Raw genomic sequence first — 23,925 nt, forward strand, 5'->3', positions numbered from 1 at the left:
CAGCTAAAATTCAGAGAGGTCCAGTCAGCAAAGGTCCAGAACATCATAATGTCTAACTTGAGTTACTGTGATATATGCTGATGTAACCTGGTAGTTTTATTAGAGTCTGCCTGTAATCAAAAACTGACCGTCAAATAAATTCAGTACGGTTCAAAAACATTTTGACATTTATTAATAAATAACTTATATGTAACTGTATATCTTAAAATAAAGTGCAGAACTTAAAAAAGCATGACTGAACAACCTGAATCAACTTCTATACATCTTTAACAATAATTAAATCTCATAAATGTAAACATTTGAACACTTTTACATTTTTGTCTTTCTCATATCACTCCCCTAATATCTCTGCAGCTTAATGGGAGAACTGAGCTGCTGCTTGTTTGAGCCGTTCTCAAAACATATTTTGATTATGTTCATAGTTGAGAAAGCTGCCTTACAGCTGTTTGCTGAGCCAAACATGGTCAGCATGTGACCACAGTCTGTCCTCTAGAGATGTATAAGGCACAAAAGATACGACTCTCAGAGCCGATGCTTTGTAGTAAATCTGAAGAGCCGACTCCTAACGTATTTAATGGAGTATGGAGTTTAACACTGTCCTAGCAGAAAACATGTTACTGGATCCTAGATTAAAGAAGCTTGCCTTCAGTGACAACAGAGCTGTTGATGAGACACTTCAGAGAATATGAGCAGCAGCAGCAGCCTGACACCTCCACCATTAGAGGACAAAGTGGACGAGGAACCTCAAACTTCTGCTGTGTGGAGCCTCTTTGATGGAAGAGCTACAGGAGATGATTCAGGAGAAATCCTACAGCTGATGTGGTAATGGAGGATCATATCTAGAGGAAGCCCTCATCCAACCGGCAGACGACCCACTGAGCTGGAGGCAGGACAAGGCCTCAGTCTGCCCCACCTGGTGAAGGTGATGGAGGAGAGACAACTTCTTCCATCTGAGAGAATCTTCTCAAAAACACGGCAGATATTCACTGAAAGAAGAAATGTATCAGCCCATCCAAGCTCAGCCATCTGATTTTTCTGAATGTCAGCCTGCTCTGAGGACATTTATACTGTTTGAATACTGAGTCTGGTTCTGTTTCTGTTCTGGTTCTGTGGGTTCATGTGCAGAGTTTTGTTCATTTGTTTTTTGTGCAAAAAAGTTTGGTTGAAATAATAAACAAAAGCAAGAATACCTGTTTTTGTAACAGAGCAAATGTACAAAATGAGTCAATTATAAGGCTTCTCATAAAAACACTGAATGAAAAAGAGTTTGTCAAAACACAAACGATTCATATTTGCCTGGTTAGGCAAAAACATGAGGCTACAAAGAATAATAAATTAGGAGCCGTTTGGGAGCCGAAAGAACCGGCTTTTCTTTGGAAGCAGTGCCAAAAGCTCTCTGAAAAGAGCCGATCTTCCATCACTACTGTCCTCTCTGTCCCTCATCTCTCAGCTGCTTTTTGAAGGCAGAGCCGCGATGCGATTCAGCGACGTCATTGGCTGAGTAGCGTCACGTGGGATGCCTGAACTCGTACATAATTGGTCTGTGCGTTTCTGAGCCGATAGACCAATGATAAACACTGGAAAGCTGCACCCTGCACCGGTAAAATAGAAGCGACCTGTCAAATTTACACCCGTATAGACGGCGTCTGGGTCCGGATCCGGACCGCGGTCGGCCTTTAGTGAGCCCTGTTCTCAGCCAGACACCTTCCCCTGTCCCATACAGCTTCACCGCTTCCTGACACAGAGAAAAGTGAACGTTATGTCAAAAAAACATACTAATACATGTGTTTGCGCATTTTTAAGTGGTTATATGGAAATTCGGGACCTTTTCTAGTGGGTATAAGGCGTATACCTGCGTGTTTACACCCCTGGGTATACGTATCTTTGCGCATTTTTAAGTGGGTAAACAGAAATTTGGAAAATTTTCTAGTGGTGGGGTGTATACCTGCGTATCACGTAGACTACATCACTGATCATAGCTACATGTATGACGTTTGCAGCAAAAAAAATAAAAATAAAAAACGCGTGGAAATCATTTTAATTTTCAGAGTTAAGATGGATTAAATGCGCTGTCAAACAGCGCTGAGTGGAGCGGGTGACCGGACCAAGACGGCGGCCGTATTTCTCGCTGCACAGTACCCCGAGCAGCGTTGACCTGACCTGGCTTTGGTTTATGAGGTTGGAGTATACCCACTAGAAAAAACTAGACTACACCACTGGTTATGACTGTCATTACTGTGTACACGACTTGCTTTGATTTAGAGTTAGGGGAAGTGCAGTGGGGGCAGGCAATACAATGAAAGTCAGTCTGTCTATGAATGCCAGCGCAAGAGCTTTATTGTGATGGGCAGGAGCTTTATTGTGCACTGGCAGGCTCCGAAGCCCCGCCCACCAATGAAACGAAATATGGAGTCATATTTTCATTTTGGGGGTGAAAACGAAAAAACGAAAAAACGAACCGTTTCCTGTTTTTTTGTTTTTTGTTCAAAACGAAAAAACGAAAAAACGAACCGTTTCCTGCTTTTTTTGTTTTTTGCTCAAAACGAAAAAATGAAAAAACGGCTTGATTTTTTGTTTCTGCTTGTGTCTTTTATAGCCGGGAATCAAACGGATAAAACGTACCTTGTCCGAGGGTCCGTGTACGTCGCCGTCATTCTATTTTCGATTTGGGGTCAAAACACCAAAAACGGATAACGGCCGTTTCCCGTTTTCAAAATAAAAATCAGAAAACGGAAAACCAATCCGTTTTCCGATTTTCTTTTTTCAATAAAAACGGATATCAAAAAACAAATTAGAAGTTAAATTTCATTTTTTGATATCCGTTTTTTATTTTTTATTATTTTTATAGCCCAATATTACAAGAGTTGCCCCAAAGGGCAAGCAAATCGGGTACAATGGATTTCACTGCTGTCTTATTTATTCACAGGACTAGCAGGGTGACTTAAGAAATAAATGTAATAGTCAGAACAGCACTGCCGAAGCAGTCTATCATAATTGCATGCCTAGTTTTATATACTTTGTGAACAATCTCATCCACTATATCTGAATGTCATAGTAATAATGTGAACATCGCCACCTTCTGGGTGCTCTAGCTCAGAATACACAATTTTCAACATCAAATGTTCTTCCAGACTGGATCATCATTTGGCCGCAAAATGATGACCGGCTACCTGTCATCAAGAAATGTCAAGGCTTGTGAGGGCAGGGTTAAGGGTAAGATCCCTGCATGGACTCTACCACCAAGCACGTTAACATGTAAGAGAAGCACTATGTGTTTGTGCAGTTTAAAAACTTCAGTGTACCGCCGGCGGTACACCAACTAATTTGCATAGGAATTTAAAGAATGTCCGACGGCTGCAAACGTGATTATATAAACACTATACGCCGATGGAAAGCTTAGATTCTCATGAATCCGCCGGTATAAACCACTTTCAGATGTGATTACCACAGCGGGTAATATAAACACATTTGTCCGACAAACAACGAATATCCATCCATCCGTTCTCTATACACGGCTTCAACGTACACAGCGCGACTCACATTTCCGGGTTCATTATTACACACAGATGAAAATATTCCACAAAAAACGGCCATAATCCAACCTTGGACATCCAGACAAAACAAGTCAGTAAAATATTTTGTCCAAAACATGTCTTGAAGTCGGTATATTTACCAAGAATAGGTCGTTTTCAAGGAAATGCACCTGGCGATGCCCGTCCAATATTCCCTGTATGTCTCGTCATATTTTTTATTTAAAAATAGAATATTAGCGATTTTTTGGACTGAAAATGGCTGGAATTGACTGCAGCTTAAAGGGTTAACAACATTTATGTTTTGATTTGGTTCTAGGAGAGTGGGTCCGTGTACGTCGTCATTTCTGATGTTTGTCTTGAAAAAGTGTAGTTAGAAAACGGATATCAAAAAATGAAATTTAACTTCTAATTTGTTTTTTGATATCCGTTTTTATTGAAAAAAGAAAATCGGAAAACGGATTGGTTTTCCGTTTTCCGATTTTTGTTTTGAAAACGAAAAACGGGAAACGGCCGTTATCCGTTTTTGGTGTTTTGACCCCAAATCGAAAATAGAATGACGGCGACGTACACGGACCGTGGAGAGGGTTTATAAAGCCTTAAAATATGTACAAATAAAACAAATATAGTTGCTACTTTATGGGTTATCACAGGGGTTATGTTCCACAAACCCAAAATAAACAAGGGACGACTGTATTATCATTATTTGAATATTATGTGCAAAATAATAATATTTTTAGCTGATTTAAAAACAGTAAAATGGTGTATTTTACAGTCACACAAGTAAGTTATGATTTATAAAAACACAGATTCTTGATTTGGACATTATTTACAATTTTGGCCTGTTTTTCATTGTTAGTGTAGTGTTAACCTTTCCTGTTGTCTGCTTCCTGACCGTGGTCGGGAAGCACAGGGGAGAAACGTCTTCTCCAGGGCTGAAGTAGCTTCCTTCAGGGCTAACTCCCCAGACTCGCCTCCACACTTGTTGCGGCGGTGGCACACACATACGCCAGAAAGACAGAAACCGTCTTGCTGAAGAGAGGGGCTTTTATTTTTTACTAATGCACTGTTATCAGCAACTTGCAATGGCTCACTGCCTGCCCCGGTCGCCGTCTCCGTCGTCTCTCAACTACGTCTTTTCATACACACACCGGGCGCCCGCCCGCTCGCTCCACTCGTGCACCCGCAGCGCGGCTCGGCCACGCGCACACACTCACTCACCCGCATTCACACACTGAGCTGCCTGAGCTACACCTGACAAGACACATCCCACAACAGTAGTTTTTTGTTGATTTTTAATTTTTCTTGGGATTTGACAGAATATTATTTGTAATTCACCAAAACAATAAAACCTGTAAAATGACAATTTAAAAAATATTTACCATTTTTGACTCCCAATGTTTGTTTCGAATTTTTTTTACCTTCAAATAACAGCAAATGTAAAATATTATTTTAAAATATTAAAAACATTTTTGACATTTGACAATAAATTCACAGCTCTATTGTATTTAAATAAGCAAATATATATTTTACAGATATTTACTGTTATTTTAACATTAATTCAAGAATAATTATTTATATGAAAGAATGAAAAAAATTGTAAATAATTGTTTTAACTGTTAATTTTTCCTGTTTTGTTTAATTAGAAATAACTGTTGAAATCATAGAAAAAGGTATTAATTTACATGTTGACAGTAAAAAATACAATAAAATAAAATAAAATAAAACAGGCCAAAGCTGTGAATAATGCCCACAATAAAAAATAAATAAAAATCTGCATTTTTACACAAAATATTTAATTCTTTTGCAACATCTGATCATAAAATGACACTTTTACTGTATTTCAACCAGATTAAATAGAAAATTTTTTTTTGTAGTTTTAGGATGTTACAGTATTTCACATAATCCTGCTGCCATATTTTTTTAGTTTATTTACAGATTTTATTTTATTTTACAGTGCAGAGAGGAAAATAAAACAGCAGAATTAGTTTAAAATCCAAAAAGCAGCAGTGAGGAAGTGGAGGATTAAAACCTGAAAATGTTCCTGATGAAGAAAAATGAGAAGCAGGAAGAGAAATTCCCCTGCTGTTCAGTCGGACACACACACTTCTGTTACACAACTTAAAGCTGCACCTCACAATAACACAAAACATAGTTGAGGTTTTCATGCTTCAACTCGTCAAAGCTGCTCAACCAGTTCTAAAAGTTCAACAAAAAAAATCACCCTTTTGTTTCACTTGTGTGACCAAATATTTCACAATAAAAGCATTTTATATGTTATACTTTGTATTATTGTGACATTCAGCTACAAATAATTCAGAAAATATCACCAGTTGACTTCTGCTTAATTATTTTTTCTTATTGTGCTCAAAGATGGAACTTTTCATGACAGCTTCAGTTTCTACATCTACAATGTAAAGAGTCATGAAAAGAGATTTAAGAACAACTTTAAAAGCTGATGTTAGAACATGTTTCTGATCAGAGGTTCCAGTCTGATGTTAACTTACAGTAACTTCAGCTACAGTAACGTAGGTCACTGCTTTAGATGTGATGATGTCCAGATGTGGAGAAGAGGACAACCAGTTACTGAGATGACTTTAACACTGACCTGGAGACTTTATCTCCTCTATGGAGGCTAATGTTGTTAGCAGCAGCAGCTAAATGATGGTAGCTACGTCATCTTTATTCTACAGTCTGTAAAATTTGCTCTTATTGTGAAACTCTGCCTGCTGTTTCCTCACAGGTGAGTCCTGACTGTTTTCAGGAAACAGTTCACCTGTCTGAGCGTCCAGGAGTGGACTGGAGACTTTCTTCTTCTTCAGCGCTTTGAATAAAGTGTAAGTTTGCTTTGTTTGCTGCTTTAACTTCAGTAATGTTGCTGTTTGTTTCTGCTCTGTCATGTTTCTACATGTTCACTTCTTATTTCACCACAAACTCTGGATCACTGCTGTTTAAACATCCATCAATATGATTATCAGGTTATTGATTCACTGCAATCAGTCAGTATTTATATTAGATCATTGATTGACTTCAGTCAGTTTGATCAGCTGCTGATGTTTCTTTGTTTCTTCAGTACAAATCGTTTCTCTATTCCAAGTCTGTACTCGTATACTTGGCGAGTTCAGACTTGCAAGTACAACTCTGAAGTACAAACTCCTGAGAACAGGAGAACTCATCCTGGTTCATGTTCATTTGGAACACCAGCGTACTTGATGATGTCACCGCCTCGGTTCATCTGCTCTGGTTATCTTTACCGTGAAAAACAATGAAATGGAATCAGATGTATGGATCAATATGATTATCAGGTTATTGATTCACTGTAATCAGTCAGTATTTATATTAGATTATTGATTGACTTCAGTCAGTTTGATCAGCTGCTGATGTTTCTTTGTTTCTTCACGATACAAACTGCGTCTGTCTTTTTTACTTTGGGTTTCTCTGTGAGTCTCTGCAGCTCCATGACTCCATCTGCTGGACTGATAGTAGAAGTGCAGCAGCTGATCTTTTCCAGGAGGATCTGAGTGGATGAATGATGTTTGTTTCCTGTGCAGGTGAAGGTAGAAAGTGTGTGTGAGCTGCTGTGAGTTGAGCATCATGGATGAGTGTGAGGACAGAGAGGAGGGAGTTCCTCCCTCTAAAAGCTCTCTGTGTGGGGAACAGGAGAACCAGAGCAAAGCTCAGAGGTGAGACCACCATCTCTAACTGTCCAGGACTCTGCTGCATGTCAGAGCTCAGCATCACATCACTGCTGCATCATTATTCACAGGAATCCACCTGGACCTGGACCTGGACCTGGACCTGGACCTGCATCCAGCTGTGTGTCCTTTAAGAGTGACTGGTCTAAGGATGTTCCTCTTGATTTTAAAGGAGAACAAGGTCCTGCTGCAGAGGGGTAAGATGTTCAGAACAAGGTTTCAGAGCTGCTAGTTTGATAGCAGATTGGCTCCTAATCAAACAGAACAAATGTTTTGAAGAAGTGATGCTAATAACGTGAACATGATCCACAGAGACATTAAAAACAGAACCAGGTGGATCACAGCAAGAACTCTGAGCTCACTAAAATATCAAGGAATAGTTTTACTGAACAAAACTCTAGTTCTGTGAACATATTAGCCTTGTTAGCTTATAGGGTGAATTTTACATTGTTGATGGAGACGACTGATGTTGGACGAGGATGGAGAGGACAGAAAAATGGTTCTTGTTGTCCTCTCTGAGTTTAATCAGTCAGCATCAAGACCTACACAGCAGTTTTCCAGGTTCTCTCAGAACAACCATCCCTGGAGTAGAAACTTTTAACTCCTATAAACAGTCCTGAAAGAGGTTCTCCAGGGACTGTGTTCAGAACAAAATTTCATGGTGAGTTAAACTACTGACTGTTGTACCAATTGTTCTGTCATTGTTCCAAAGATGTTCCATCATTTAATCACTCTGAAACTCTGCTACAAGTAGGTTTGCCACTCGTCCCTTAAAATACGAAATCGTCCTTTATTTGATAATAAATTGTTGCGTCCCATATTGAATCAATACGGGATGCGAATTGTTCCATAAATGTCACACACTCATCAAACTGTATAATGAACAAAATACAACACAGAAAATATTAAAGGCAGCCAATTTAAACTTCATAGGACCTATGTAGAGAGGACCCAATGCGAGGTCAAGCAGATAGAGCTCAGAGTTCTCTGCGTGCCCGGTCATGTCACGGGTTGCCTAGTAACAGATTCTGCTACACCCGCACTTTTAAAATTGTCTACACCCGAAACTCCACCACGTCCAAAGAAGCAAAAACATTTCCAAAAGTACAGACGTGAGTGGGAAGAACCAAAACCCTGGCAGTGAGTACAAGGCAAACTGTGTTTTCTGTGGCTCATAGACTAGCTGAAGTGAGGCAGCATCAGGAGACCAACATGTAACAAACATGAGAACAGAGAGGACCAACCAGCAGGTCACAGTTTATCATCATCTTATCGTCTCCTGAAGTCCATGTGGTAAAGGACATCAGTATCTGGTTGTGAATTTACCAGAGGATGATTATAGTCATGCTGATGTGGCCGTAGACTCTACAGTATTTTAGTGACTCAGTGAAAGCCTAAGTTGCTTATTATTATTTTTTATGCTTTTTAGGTTTTAACAAACATTTATTTAATAGCCTATATGTAATCAATAAATGGTCTTTGTCTATCTTAAGAAAAACTCACTCAGAACTCTGATATGTTAACAGAACTAAATAAATAAATGCATACACACATCAATAAGTTAATACATTAACTATGTTAAGATAAGAATTAGAATTAGATGAAAAAAATATCTGTAGATAATTTCTTTGTCCAGTATTCTGCATTCAGTTGTTTATGTTTTTTGCAGAATCCAGTATTACACACTGGTTGGTCATTACATTTTATTAGTCTGGGTTCACTGTTTAAAATGATGCTACATCTTTTTAGACAGAACCTGTGATCATAAAACAATACAAAATTCTTAGTTTCATGTTAATAAAGCACTTAAAGCTTTAAGTATGGCTAAATGCTTATTTCAGATTAAATAAACCATTCCTTGGGTGGTTGTGGCCCCAAGTTCAGTAAAGTTGGAAAGATATTCACAGATTCAGACTTCCAGCATCAATAACTCATTGGATATACGTTGTCATAACATAAATGATGCTTCTTTCTGTAAGGTAGATAATGTGCTACAAGTCCAGTTTTATCTAAAGTAGCTGTCTTTCAAGCTGCAGAAATAACACTGGTGTCTATGGAGTGAACATGGACCATCTGAAATTTACAAAACCGCTGCAATCAAATCAATCAATCAAATATGTATTTATAGAGCACTTCACAACACTCATGGTGACTAAAGTGCTTTCCAGTTAAAAACAAACAATAAAATAAATAAAAGCAGATTAAAAGAGAGCAACAATAGAGCATATCAGGAAATAAAATCAGATAAAACCAGATAAATAAAATGAAATGTCACCACATTACTGTGTATTAAAAGCCAGTCTGAAAAGATATGTTTTTAGCCGTGCTTTAAACAAATCAAAGACAGTGATGGTGCGAATGTCAGGGGGCAGTTTGTTCCAGAGTCTTGGCCCAGCAACTGAAAAGGCTCGGTCTCCCCAGTGTTTAAACCTGGCCATTGGGACTTCCAGAAACAGCTGTTTAGAGGACCTTAACTCCCTGTTTGGGTTTCGGACAGAGACAAGTTCCGTTAAATAAATAGGCGCCAACTTGGAACAGCGAAAAGACACACAAATATTCAATAACCTTACTCTGATACACTGTCGTGTCACCAACATCACTGCAGCCTTCAACTGGCTCCTGTTGACACCAGTGTTATTCCTGCAGCTTGAAAGACAGTTACTTCTGATAAAACTGGGCTTGTAGCACATTGTCAGCCTTACAACGATGGGAAAGAAGCATCGTTTATGTTTTGACAAATTATATTTAATGAGTTATTGATGCCGGAAATCCGAATCTGTGAATATCTTTCCAACTATACTGAACTGTGGCCCAGAGGAGCCGTGGTGGACGTCCTTTATTTTCATTTCTGAAAGGTGGCAGCCCTAGCTACAATATTCATGTCCATCTGAAAGAATTAAAAAGTAAATTCTCTCACTGGTGGGTTTCCTCTTTATCTTCCAGAATCCATCAGAGACCAGAGTCCTCTGGACCTGGACCTGGACCTGCATCCAGCTGTGTGTCCTTCAAGAGCGACCGGTCTAAGGATGTTCCTCTTGATTTTAAAGGAGAACAAGGTCCTGCTGCAGAGGGGTAAGATGTTCAGAACAAAGTTTCAGAGCTGCTAGTTTGATAGCAGATTGGCTCCTCATCAAACAGAACAAATGTTTTGAAGAAGTGATGCTAATAACGTGAACATGATCCACAGAGACATTAAAAACAGAACCAGGTGGATCACAGCAAGAACTCTGACTTCACTAAATATCAAGAAATAGTTTTACTGAACAAAACTCTAGTTCTGTGAACATATAAGCCTTGTTAGCCTGTATGTCAGCCTACATGTTAACCTGTGTGTTCGCCCGTATGTTATCCTGTACATTAGTCTGCATGCTAGCATGTATATTAGCCCATATGTTAGTAACATGTTAACCAGTATGTTAGCCTGTATGTTATATGTTAGCCTGTGTGCTCACCTGTACGTTAGCCTGTATTTTAGACTACATGTCATCTGTATGTTAGCCTACATGCTGACCTGTATGATAGTCTACATCAGGGGTGCACACACTTTTCCAGCATGCGAGCTACTTATAAAATGACCAAGTCAAAATGATCTACCTACTATAAATTTGCAAAACATATATTTATTTATAAATATATTGAGAATTCTTTCTATGAACCATATATGTTGGTGTACCTTGCATAACTACATGAATCCATATTGCTCAATACAACTCTGTGCATTTTTTGTCATTACCTTACTCTGATGACTTGCACTGAATGGAATCAGCCAGGGATGCATAGTCCGGACAGTAGCTGCTGACAGCCAGCCTCAGGCACACTTCCAAATGATCATCAGTCATGGTGGAACGGTACTTGGACTTAATGATCTTCATGTGGGAAAAGGCTGACTCACATAAATAAGTGGAGCCGAATAATGCAGTCAAGGAGGTTGCACATTTTCTCATGTTGGGGTACTTTTCCTCTGTGAGTAAGTTCCAAAACTGTCCATGAGCTCTGGACTTCAGCTCAATGTCGGCTTGTAGTGTCAAAATCTCATCCTCCACTCCAGATGAGTTCAGGTGAAACAGTGTTGCGATTTTTGATGCAAGTGAAACAACCTCAGCATCTTCCCGAAAAGGGTAGCACATGAATGTAGCAATAGGCTCGAGTAAAGTAAAGTCTTGAAATCGTTTGTCAAACTCTGAGAGGCAATTGTCAATCTGTTCTGTGTAGCGTACCGTGTCAAGCTGCACACATGACTTCCCCTGCATCTCCAGCTCTGATGTGAAGTTCTGGAAGTTTGCCAAATCCTGGTGCTGGAGCTTTGAGGAGAGATGTTGCATTTTTCGTTTGAAAGCATTAACTGAGCTTATCATATTGATCACAGTTTTGTCTTTTCCTTGCAGCTCTAGATTAAGGTCATTTAACATGTTGGTCAGATCGGTTAAAAATGCCAAGTCTAGCAGCCACTGGTCGTCACTTAGTTGGTTATATTCTGCATGTTTAGCTTCACGGAAAAAAACCTTAATCTTCGGACAGAGGTCTCGAAATCTTTGCAGGAATTTCCCTCGACTAAGCCATCTGACATCAGTGTGCAACAGTAACTCAGAGTGGTCACCGTCGGTGTTATCCAGATGTGCACGGAATAGACGTCTTTGAAGAGATCTGGCGCGAATAGAACAGGCGATCTTCGTTGCCACATCCATTATTTCTTTCATGTTGAGCATTTTTGCGCATAACGCTTGTTGGTGTATTATGCAGTGGTAATTAAGGAAGTCTGGGAAAGCATCGTCCTCCCTGCACTTTGCAATAAACCCATTTGAGCGGCCAACCATCGCAGGCGCTCCGTCTGTGGTGATGGACACCATTTTGTACACTGGGAGCTGGGTTTTCTCAAAGTTTTTAAAAGACTGAAATATGTCTTCTCCTCGCGTGTGTTCTTTCATGGGCAGGATTATTAACAGCTCCTCTTTTGTGCTCATATCAGTAAGCACCATCCGAATAAAAATGCACAACTGGGCTGTGTCACTCACGTCTGTTGACTCATCCAACTGCAGAGAGAAACACTCGCAATCTGTGATGTCCTTCCAAAGTTGCTTAGTCAAATCCTCAGCCATGGCTTCACTGCGTCGTGTAACTGTAGTTCTTGATAGCTGGAGAGCTCTTATCGAAGATAGTATTTCTGTTTTGTTTTTAAAGTCTTTGAACAACGAGTCAGCTGCTTCAACAAATGCCTCTTTTACCATTTCTCCGTCTTGGAAGGATTTCTTGTTCTTAACGATTAAGTGACTCACCCGGAACGAAGCTTCAGTGGCTGCCTTTGCTTTTGAAGTTAGCTGTGAGAAAAATGACTGCTGTCCGGACAACTGGGATTTTAGTTCCTTCACCTTTCTCCTTCTCAGCTCGCTTTTCGGAGAGAAGTCAGTATCGTAGTTTTTATGAACAGTCCGAAAATGCCGCTCCACATTTCCCTTTTTCGGTATAGCGATGACAGACTGGCAGATGAGGCAAATGCACTTTGAAAATGACATAGTGAAAAAAAAGTCCACCTCCCATTCCGTATGGAAATGGTACGTTTTTGGCTTTTTACTTGGGCGAGCTCCCTCACTCATTTTTATATCCTTAAGTTTAGAAGAAATAAATTGGAGGCTAACTCACGAGCTTGCTAGAACGCGCCGTTATGTGCGCATGTCCAGTGACCCCTCTGTCAGAAAAGGTCCGATTGGTCAGACCGACCTCCCTCTATGCCAATCAAGTGACAAATTTCAGAGCGAAGACGGATCATAGGCTGACGTCTATGTTTTAATGTCATGCGATCGACCCACAGTACCTTCGCGATCGACGTATTGGGCACCCCTGGTCTACATGATAGTGTTTACATTAGCCTGTATGTTAGCCTACATGTTAGCCCAGCGGTCCCCAACTTGTTTTGCGAAACGTACGAGTTTCATCTCAGACAATATTTTCACAGACTGACCTTTAAGGTGTGGTGGATAAACAAAATATCAACAAAATAAAATGACACGGCTGGCATAAAAACTGGTATTTCCGAAGTATAATAATAAATGTGAATCCACTGTGTACTCAGTATGCAACTTTATTAGCAGCGTCCTCATAACAAATATAAAAAAAACAAATATAAAGTGCATGAAAAATACAATTCACAGTAACACTGAATCAGTGGGAGTCCTGAGCTTGTTTCTCTGAAACGAGACGGTTCATCTAGAGGTAATGGGAGACAGTGACACCTGAAGTGTGTTGTTTATGGCCATTCTACTTCCCAATTTTGTAGTTTTGGTTGCTGTCACTGCAGAAATCCCCACTCCACACAAATAGGATGTGGGAAAGGGGTTTTATAAAGATATGGTACATAAATAAGTAGTATTGACTTGTTGTCAATATCTGTAGACTCGTCAGCCTGGAGTGCGTACCACGGTGATGTATTAATCCTCTTGTGTCTCAATGTTCTCTGCTATTTCCTCATTGTACTAAGTGACGGTGTTAGCAGAAAGAGGTATCTATGCTACCATTCTAACCACAGCCTCTCCTCGAAGTTCACGGTAAATGTCTTTAGTGGTGGGCAGGATCATTTCTTTACCAATAATGAATGTCTTCTTAGCCTTAGCAGCAACAGTTAGCCACCAGGTATGATGCTCTCAGTGTACTCACATTTGTTGATGTGGTGACCTTCAGTAATTGCTTCTGTCCTGCTTGTTCACTTTTTTCTTTCAAAATACTCCACAGGCTTGTCTTTTAATGCAGAGTGCTGTTCAAGCTCAGCTGGGGTTTGTTCACAGAAACACTCAGACCTTCAGCAGCCTCCCATCAGAACAACACGCAGCAGAACATTAGCCTGATTTGATAAAATGAATTGGAACAAACTGAGGCCGCATTGTCAAAAATACCCTCTCAGAAAACACCAAAAACACACATTCAGTCCTCCGTCCTAACCATCATTTCAGACCACGTTAACCGATGACAATATTTTATAAAATGGAAGAGATTTAAACTCTGGACGAAACAAACAATATATTTGGATGATTTGTGTGATTTTTGTCTTCCAAACACCCTGGCTGGTTTAGAAATGGCAAAAGATACTTTTAAAGATGTCACAGAGGAAGACTAGAAAACTTCCAGTCCTGTACAGTCTGAGTAATTATACTATCCTTTTTGCATCTTTGTAAAGTCTTTTGCTTCATGCCTTTATTTTCCACAAGTAAAATACCACAGGCAAAGACATCAGAAAATAAAGGATATTGAGATTAATTCCTGATTCATCCTTGTTATATGTAGTCTACTTTAATTTAGTCAAGTGTAGGAGATCTACGTATTTAATTTGATTAATTGCACTCGTTTATCAGGGCACCACCCTAAATTCCTAGGGAAATAATTAACATTAATAATAATTTAAAAAATTATTAATTGAAATTTTGATCAATCTCATATTTTAAAGTCTTGAATTCTCGGTTAAATTGACCACATTCTTACACAAAGAAACACTCAAAACTGTAATTTGGTCTAAAATGAAGTATTTATTGACTATTCTTTGAAAATAATGAGTGAAATCCTATTTACAGTGCATAGAGGTGTGTGTGTTGGCATGCATGACTACGTGTGTGTGTGTGTGTGTGTGTGTGTGTGTGTGTGTGTGTGTGAGGGTGCAGGACTACGTGTGTGGGTGCGTGCGTGCGTGTGAGAGATATGGGTGTGTGTGGTGAGAGGTTTGTGTGTTCAAATTAGCATAGTATGGTGAGGAGGAGCCAGATCACTATCCTGACTAGATGACGGTAATTTGGATTAAAATGAATGATTTATAAAATAATAAACGTTTGAATGAAGCAGTTAGTACATCACCCAGATCAAATAGAGCAACCTCAGCTGGATTTACTGAGGTGAACCGTCTTGAGCTGGGACTATGCGGTCGATGACTCTTTACCACGCCTTTGGACTTTATTGGTTCCGAAGTGTAGTATGGTCGTGTGGCGACGCTTCGATGTCCTGCTGTAGGTGGATCGGTTCGATGCTGGGAAATCTGGCCCAGCAGATTTCCGGTGTGGTCAGCTGAGTGGAGCCGGTTGATCGGGAGTCACTTGATTTAAAAAGGCTGGTTCTAAATCAGTTCTTGGATTTAAACGGATAAAATTCGGCGTTGGAATGAGCCTAATGTCTAGCTTTAAGTTACAAAAAGTAAAAAGGATAAAATAGTTAGACTTTGAAGCAAAAAACTTCAGAAGATAGAGAAAAACGCGCTTTTAGAAGAAAATAATGGGAACCTTGTGCATCATAGGATCTTCAGAGATGGAAGAAACAGGAAGAGAGTAAGAGAGAGGGGACCGGGCGTTGTCCGGCTTATATCAGGCCAAGAGGGTCGAGAGGACCTCAAGGCGGAGGGACGCTTCGGCGCGAACCTCTAGCAATTTGACTCTCTTTGTTCTCACAGAGAGGCAGAGAAGAAGGAATGTTCCAGAATGGATTAAAATATGATATTAAACGAACAAAAACGCCATCTGTCTATTCCTTTACCATAATTCAGTTGTGTTAATGTGAAACACATGTCAGGTTATGCAGATTAACAAGTAGGCTAGAATATTTAATTCCACTATATGTTTGTGTTCTTTTTGGATATTAAACTATATGTCACAGTGAAGATACGATAACATGTCATACATCTTGTAATGAATAAACACAAGAATTCATCCTTTCGACCTAAATAGGAAGAAATCAGATTAAATCTCACAAATCAATAATTCTGGTTCTATAAGACATAGAAGTGTGAATTTTGAATATGCCATAGGTGAAGGGTTTCATGTCACTTTGATAAACCTGAAAGAACAAAATACATATCAGAAATATTAATTTGGCAAGTGTTCTTTTGTTTCAGTTCAGTTCCAGTCTCTCTGTCTGTCTGTGTGCTTCAGCAGCAGTCATAAATTTTTTGACTTTCGGAGCCAGGCAGCGATGTCTCTGGAAGGGGGGTGGTTTAGTTAGAGCAGGACTAGGGTGTTTGTCCAACAAAACATTTCAGCATAAAGTGATAGTTATTGTCTTTTCAAAAGAAAAAAGTTCTTCCAGGTGCAGGGACCTCCATCCCTCAGCAGAAGGTCTGAATGTCTTCTTTCCTGTGAATGAAAGTACACAAAGATACAACTATCCCAATCTTCCTGTAGAGATGGGTGTTGGTCAGCGCTGAAGAGGAGAGAGAACTTATCTGAGTTTGATCAGCTCAGGAATTCCAGAGGCCTTTGGAAAATTCCTACGCAAGAAAGTGAAAAGATTTGAATCTTATCTGATAATAACATCAATCATTTGACAAATCATTCAAATGTCTGAGACAAAACTTTGTCAGTGATGTAATGGTCTCTATAGTTAATGCTTTTGGTCAGAGTAATAAAGTATATTGAAGGACGATTGATAAAGGCCTGTCACAATGACTGTCTGGTTATCTCTGTACTGACAGCTGTAATATTTCACAGATAATTAGATGGACAAGTATATCTGAAGTTGTTTTTACTTCCAATTTGTGGTGAGGCTGGAAACTGAGAGACAGAGTTAAAGTTTGAGCTACAGATTTCTACATCTGAAAGTGAAATGTGTGTAGCTGGAGAGTGAATTGTGTGGTTTGTCAGTAATTGATTTAATGACATGCTGCTAATCCACCATGGAGGACATATAAATATATAAATTTGGCAACACAATCTCTTCAGTGTCCAACAGGAATATCTGTTGCTGTAATGTTCAAATTTGACTGTATTTTATTACATCCAGTAAGTGCTCATGGCTCACTATGTAGAGCGAATAAAATATAGTGTTTGTTTTTACCAGAATTCAAATCCCCTTACTTCTATTTAAAAAAAAATATTGTCAGCAGTTAACGTTTTCTGAAATGACGGGTTAGGAAGGAGGACTGAATGTATGTTGTTCATGTTTTCTGAGAGAGTAGTTTTGACTGCGTGGTCTCAGTTTGTTCCAATTCATTTTATCAAACCAAGCTAATGTTCTGCTGTGTGTTGTTATGATGGAAGGCTACTGAGGGTCTGAGTGTTTCTGTGAACAAACCAAAGTTTCACTTGTAGTTCTGCTGTAGATCTGTTACACTGAACTCAGACAAACACAAAACATAACAGAGGACGTGCTTCTATGTTGTAGGTTTTCTTGGTGAGACATTAATTAGTTTTCTGTCTTGTTATAAACCAGGCAGCCTCTGTTAAGTTGTGATTATCCCCAGTTAACCTGGGCATGTTTCCTGAACAATCACCAGATGTTAAACACCTGAAAGAATGACAAAGATCTGTACGAATGAAGCCGGATTTTTGTGGAGCCAAAATGAACAGAAAGTTCCTGCAGTGGAAAACAGACTAATGTTGGAATCTCTGATGAACATCATGGACCTTCAGCTGGTGTTTGTCTCTGTGTGATAAACTGAGAGTTAACTGTTGATGTTGATCCACAGAGTGGAGCAGCAGAACTCAGAGGTTCCCAGAGCTCAGTCTGTCCAGCAGCATCACCTGGACTCCATATTCATGGTGAGTTGATGGACAACAAGTTGTTCTCCATCTGTTGTGTTCAGGCGTCTCCATGCTGCTCTTTGTAGACCAGTGGACTGTCAGTGTGTCCAACATGGATCTGATGTTTGGCTCCATGATTTCACTCTGATGGACTCATTGACACATTTCTCTGTTCCAGCTGCTGGAGAAAAACATGGTGACTTTTGTAAAGAAGGAGCTGAAGAACATGCGGAAGGTTGTGAGTCCAGATTACCCAGAATGCTCAGAGAGTCAGAGGGAGGATGAGGAGGAGTTGGAGGGTGATGATGAAGATGAGAGGAGCAGCAGAGAGATGTTTGAGCAGATGACAGTGTTGTTCCTGAGGAGGATGAAGCAGGAGAAGCTGGCTGACCGTCTGCAGAGCAGTAAGAGGATTTGCGTAAAGACTGAAGCTGCTGATCAACAGAACATTTACTAAAGTCTCAGAATATGTACACTTTATTGCTACTTTGGTGCTTTAATATCCAGGTTACTTCTACTTCACTGTTTCTTTCTTGTGTTTTCATTCAGAACTTGCTGCAGTTTGTGGACGTAAACTTAAATGTGGTCTGAAGAAGAAGTTCCAGAGAGTGTTTGAGGGCATCGCTAAAGCAGGACAGCCGACCCTCCTGAATGAGATCTACACAGAGCTGTACATCACAGAGGGAGGGACTGCAGAGGTCAATGATGAACATGAGGTCAGACAGATTGAAGCAGCATCCAGGAAAGCAGACAGAGCAGAAAGAAGCATCAGACCAGAAGACATCTTTAAAGGCTCACCTGGAAGAGATGGACCAATCAGAACAATGATGACAATGGGAGTGGCTGGCATCGGGAAAACAGTGTTAACACAGAAGTTGACTCTGGACTGGGCTGAAGACAAAAGCAACCAGGACATCCACTTCATGTTTCCATTGACTTTCAGAGAGCTGAATGTGCTGAAAGAGAAAAAGTTGAGCTTGGTGGAACTTGTTCATCACTTCTTCAGTGAAACCAAAACAGCAGGAATGTGCAGCTTTGAAGACTTCCAGGTTGTGTTGATCTTTGACGGTCTGGATGAGTGTCGCCTTCCTCTGGACTTCCACAACAATGAGGTCCTGACTGATGTTACAGAGTCCACCTCAGTGGATGTGCTGCTGACAAACCTGATCAGGGGGAATCTGCTTCCCTCTGCTCGCCTCTGGATAACCACACGACCTGCAGCAGCCAATCAGATCCCTCCTGACTGTGTGGACATGGTGACGGAGGTGAGAGGGTTCACCGACCCACAGAAGGAGGAGTACTTCAGGAAGAGATGCAGAGATGAGGAGCAGGCCAGCAGCATCATCTCCCACATGAAGACATCACGAAGCCTCCACATCATGTGCCACATCCCAGTGTTCTGCTGGATCACTGCTACAGTTCTGGAGGAGCTGCTGAGAAGCAGAGAGGGAGGAGATCTGCCCAGAACCCTGACTGAGATGTTCATCCACCACCTGGTGGTTCAGACCAAAGTCAAGAAGGTCAAGTATGATGGAGGAGCTGAGACAGATCCACACTGGAGTACAGACAGCAGGAGGATGATTGAGTCTCTGGGAAAACTGGCTTTTGAGCAGCTGCAGAAAGGAAACCTGATCTTCTATGAGTCCGACCTGACAGAGTGTGGCATCGATATGGAAGCAGCCTCAGTGTACTCAGGAGTGTTCACACAGATCTTTAAAGAGGAGAGAGGGCTGTACCAGGACAAGGTGTTCTGCTTTGTCCATCTGAGTGTTCAGGAGTTTCTGGCTGCTCTTCATGTCCATCAGACCTTCATCACCTCTGGAGTCAACCTGCTGGAAGAAGAACAACAAACATCATCTCGTTGGTCTAAACTGTTCCAGAGTAAATCAGCTCGTTTCTACCAGAGAGCTGTGGACGAGGCCTTACAGAGTCCCAACGGACACCTGGACTTGTTCCTGCGCTTCCTCCTGGGTCTGTCACTGCCAACCAATCAGAATCTTCTACGAGGCCTGCTGACACAGACAGGAAGTCTCTCACAGACCAATCAGAAAACAGTGGAGTACATCAAGAAGAAGACCAGTGAGAACGTGTCCGCAGAGAGAAGCATCAATCTGTTCCACTGTCTGAATGAACTGAAGGATGTTTCTCTGGTGGAAGAGATCCAACAGTCCCTGAGATCAGGACGTCTGTCCACAGATAAATTGTCTCCTGCTCAGTGGTCAGCTCTGGTCTTCATCTTACTGTCATCAGGAGAACATCTGGACGTGTTTGACCTGAAGAAATACTCTGCTTCAGAGGAGGTTCTTCTGAGGCTGCTGCCAGTGGTCAAAACCTCCAAGAAAGTTCTGTAAGTAGTTGGAGACTGAAGATAATTTTAATTTTCCAGCTGTTTCATCAGTATAATCTGCTTTTTGTCTCTTCAGACTGAGTGGCTGTAATCTGTCAGAGAGAAGCTGTGGAGCTCTGTCCTCAGTCCTCAGCTCCCAGTCCTCCAGTGTGACAGAGCTGGACCTGACTAACAACAACCTGAAGGATTCAGGAGTGGAGAGTCTTTCTGCTGGACTGGAGAGTCCACACTGTAAACTGGAAGCTCTCAGGTCAGGACTCATCAATTTGTTCAAATGATGACCATTTAAAATGTGTTTTTATTCATGGTGAACAGAACAGCTGAGGTGGGAGGTTTTCTGTATTTGTATGACTCACATCAGTTCTGTTACTGACAGTGGCGTGCACAGATAGACACCAGGTGGTGCTAGAGCACCTGCCCCTTACCCTCAGTATCAAGCAGGTGCCCTCCACGTCTCAACGTTATAAAAAAAATGTAAACATTAAACGTACACACATGACCCGTGCTGTGATTCGTCCCATCTCATAACGTGAACACCACCATCCAGTTAACACCTAAATTAATCAAGTGTATTGTTCATAAGCCTCAGTTGCCAAGCCACACGGTGCATTTATCGCTAATGTGCCCAACATTACACCATCTCTCATTCACATACATCGCCAGACCCCCTCCCTTCCTCTTACCGCTCTCCCTCACGTCACAGTCCGCTCTGACGAGATGTAAACCATCCAGATTTATAATTGAGTCCGGGGTCTGTTCTTTCAGTCATGACTCGGTAAACATCAAGAGACTGCTCTCTCTATACTCCCACTCCTGCCTGGTCAGCGCCGTAAGCTCTTCCATCTTGTTCGGGAGAGACCTCACATTTCCCATTATTACAGATGGAACAGACGGCTTGTAGCGTCTCCTCTTCTCCTGGTGTTTCGCTCCTGCTCTGCATCCTCTCCTCCGCAGCTCCGCTGGGATGTTCGGTCTCTCCCATTGCGGCTGCCTAGCCTGGCTCAGCGCCAACAGCTGATCCCGACTGTAAACAATGGCGCCATGTTTGAACGGGTTGCCAGTTGAGAAACAAAAAAGTTCCAAAATAAAGAGTAGAAAAAGTAGGGGAAGCGCCACTTGTACAGCCATTGCTGCCCTGTACAAATGCGGTGCACCCACTTGAAGAATAGAATAAAAGGAAAGAGAAAAACTACAAGAAATATCTAAAAACACTTAGAGTTAACAGGAGCTGCTGTAACTGGCTGCCGCTAGCACGGTGCCATCTTGAAAAAATGTACATGTGTAACGCCCATAAATTGCACTACACAGTAAGTGGCAGTATTTATAGGGTTAACTCAGTGTAGTTTTCTTGTTGCACCAGCAGAGTGCGCTGTAGCGCTGCAGAGCTCTTCTTTTACTTTTAATTACGGCAGAGACGAGAGCAAGACATATTTCCATCGGATCGTGTTAAGCTGGTAACTTCTCTAAAAAGTTTAGTTCCAGGCATTTTTCCTTGGAGTTTTTGAGCTGTGGAGACTTTTCCCGCTGAAAGAGCAGAGATAAACCGCTGAGTGATATCTTTCTGATTGTTTTCGTTGGATTAAGCTCCGGTGAGTCCGCTTTTATCTTGCACTAGCTTAGCATGCTAGCGAATTTCACCACGAGGTGATGTTACGGCGTGTCTGTATGCCGCATTGTGCATTCGGTTATTGAGGTAGATGAAAGTTTTTAAAAAAAAAAAAAAACAATCGGAGACAGACAATGATTTTGTCTTGTGATATGTTGATGAAAATATAGTGAATTCTGTGATGTGGTTACTGAAAGCTAATGCTATTGAGTTCATCCATTTACACAGCTTTATGTGTTGTGTTTTCTATTATCACTGAATTCATGCTTCAGAAATAGAGAGACATTAACTGTACAGTGAATGGAGAGATTTAGATTGTAATTGTAAAACTACTGCTGTATGCAGGTTGGGTTTTTTTGATACTGGTTGAAGTGGATGCTGAACGGCGAGCCAGGTTCCAGTGAGCTTCTAAAGTGAGGAGTGGATCAACATGCGTGGAGGGTGGAGACCTCGACTCTGCTTTATTGTGCGGCAAGGAAAAAGGAGAAACTCGTCTCTTCTGAAATCCAGCTAAGACATTTCAAACAAAATCATACTACCCGGGTAGATGAACTGAACTAAACTGAACTGAACTGAACCCACACACACACACACACCACACATCATCGCATTGTCCATTTTTTAAAAATTTTCTCCTATTGTTTTCCAAGTGCACTTGGTAGAAAATCGTTTACACTTACTGTTACTGTTCGGTTGGGATTTGTGCTGAGTTGAATGGTCATTTATGACCAGTTATCATTTAAGGTTTATCATTTTAATAATAAATGTTCAATGAAAGCTGTTCACTAAAATATTGTCCTTGTCCAATTATCCTTCGAGAGCGAACCTAATGTTACCATTGTTTGAGACAAAGCCCATATATATATATATATATATACTAAGTTGTGTTATTTTTTTTTTTTGAGATTTAGCTCCCTATCGTAGTAGTTCACATTCACCTTTTTTTTTTGGCTGCACTGATTCTACTACGTGTTACACATGCATAACACACGCCTGTACTCAGCACAAGGTCATTTTTTATTAAATATTTCATCCATCGGAAATGATCCATCAACATGAATATTTAGTTTGTGTAGGTTTATTATTAGCCTGCAGTAGGTTGAGGCAACACTTGCTGTGACTAATTTGCTAAATGACAAAAAGAAAAAGTAGTTTTCTGCCTTGTTGTAGCCTAATGTCAGGAATCAGTCTTGATATTGTGGATCTCTTTTAATTTACCAATTTTTAAGGTACAATGTTTCATTGACCCTTTGTGTGTCATTATTAAGATGTTAAAATGAATGCCGTTATGGAAAATGTGTTCCTGATTTTGTTATTTTTTCAAATCTCACACTGTTATATTCAGGCAGCTGATGGTTCTACACGCTGCACAAGGTGCCCTTTTTTTTCCACTGAGCACCTGCCCCCCAAAATGTCTGTGCACGTCACTGGTTACTGACCTTTAGCACTAGTTTCTCTTAATGAGGCCTCTTCACTACAGGAACTTAAAAACCTGGAACCTGCATCACAGAACCAGAACCTGTAAGAACCTGTACAGTCTTGGTTCCAGGTTCTGTTTTTGTTTCCACTGTTTTACAAATAGAATGTTCCAGATAGACGTCAATGAAAAGGAAACACCAGAACAAACCTTTAGTGTTTGATGTTTGTTCGATGACTAAACTCTGCAGTTCAGCTGATGGACAAGAAGCAGGAAGGAGAAGATGTGGAGAACAATGTTCAGATGTTTGACCACCTGAACAGTCCACCTTCTCACCAGCAGAGATTCTGATTTATCCTGATGACTCTGTGATTCCTGATCACCTGATAGGTGGACTTACTGCTGCTGTATTCTAGTTTTTCAAATATTTTATTAGGGAAGCGAGAAACAGGTTCACACAAGTATGGCAAATTGTACAAAAAAAAAGGTTCCCTTGAACTTTTCCATAAATATTTACACACACAACATAAAAAGGTGAGAATTAACATTACAGGACAATCAAATCAAATTAATATAAGAAGCAATAATATGGTAGACAACAGACCAAACTTAATTAAAAAATAATAAAATAAAATAAATAATAATAGAAATTATAAAACAAGCAAATCCACCCACCCTCCCAGCCCTGAGGTATGCTGCCCAATAATACAGTAATGATTAATTTATATCGATGTTGATTGTGTGACTAACAATCTATCTTCCTTTTAAAAAGGTGATTAATGGCCTCCAGATCTTTGTGTATTCCTCCAGTCTGTCACCAAGGACGTATCTAATTTTCTCTAGATG

General features: G+C 40.5%; 1 protein-coding gene and 1 long non-coding RNA gene across 46 annotated transcripts in view; one reads left to right on the top strand and one right to left on the bottom strand.

Annotated features, from left to right (window-relative positions):
• The window catches only part of LOC127537218 (uncharacterized), a 116,489-nt gene extending 95,122 nt beyond the window's left edge, over window positions 1-21,367 (bottom strand). Inside the window, exon 1 of one of the 3 annotated variants that reach the window (XR_007946839.1) lies at window positions 20,740-21,367. This is a non-coding gene — a long non-coding RNA (uncharacterized LOC127537218). The remainder of the gene's footprint in view (window positions 1-20,739) is intronic. The other 2 variants (XR_007946837.1, XR_007946838.1) reach the window with 2 other exon arrangements.
• The window catches only part of LOC127537214 (NACHT, LRR and PYD domains-containing protein 12-like), a 153,219-nt gene that overhangs the window by 91,733 nt on the left and 37,561 nt on the right, over window positions 1-23,925 (top strand). For 27 of the 43 annotated variants that reach the window (XM_051959287.1, XM_051959286.1, XM_051959267.1 and 24 more), the window contains one exon: window positions 20,133-20,306. The exons of the other annotated variants lie outside the window; for them this stretch is intronic. In XM_051959287.1, the coding sequence (XP_051815247.1) occupies window positions 20,133-20,306 (174 nt within the window). The remainder of the gene's footprint in view (window positions 1-20,132; window positions 20,307-23,925) is intronic. 43 annotated transcript variants of the gene reach the window in all.

The sequence above is a fragment of the Acanthochromis polyacanthus genome, chromosome 14 (genome assembly GCF_021347895.1).
Source record: "Acanthochromis polyacanthus isolate Apoly-LR-REF ecotype Palm Island chromosome 14, KAUST_Apoly_ChrSc, whole genome shotgun sequence".
NCBI classification, from domain to species: Eukaryota; Metazoa; Chordata; class Actinopteri; family Pomacentridae; genus Acanthochromis; species Acanthochromis polyacanthus.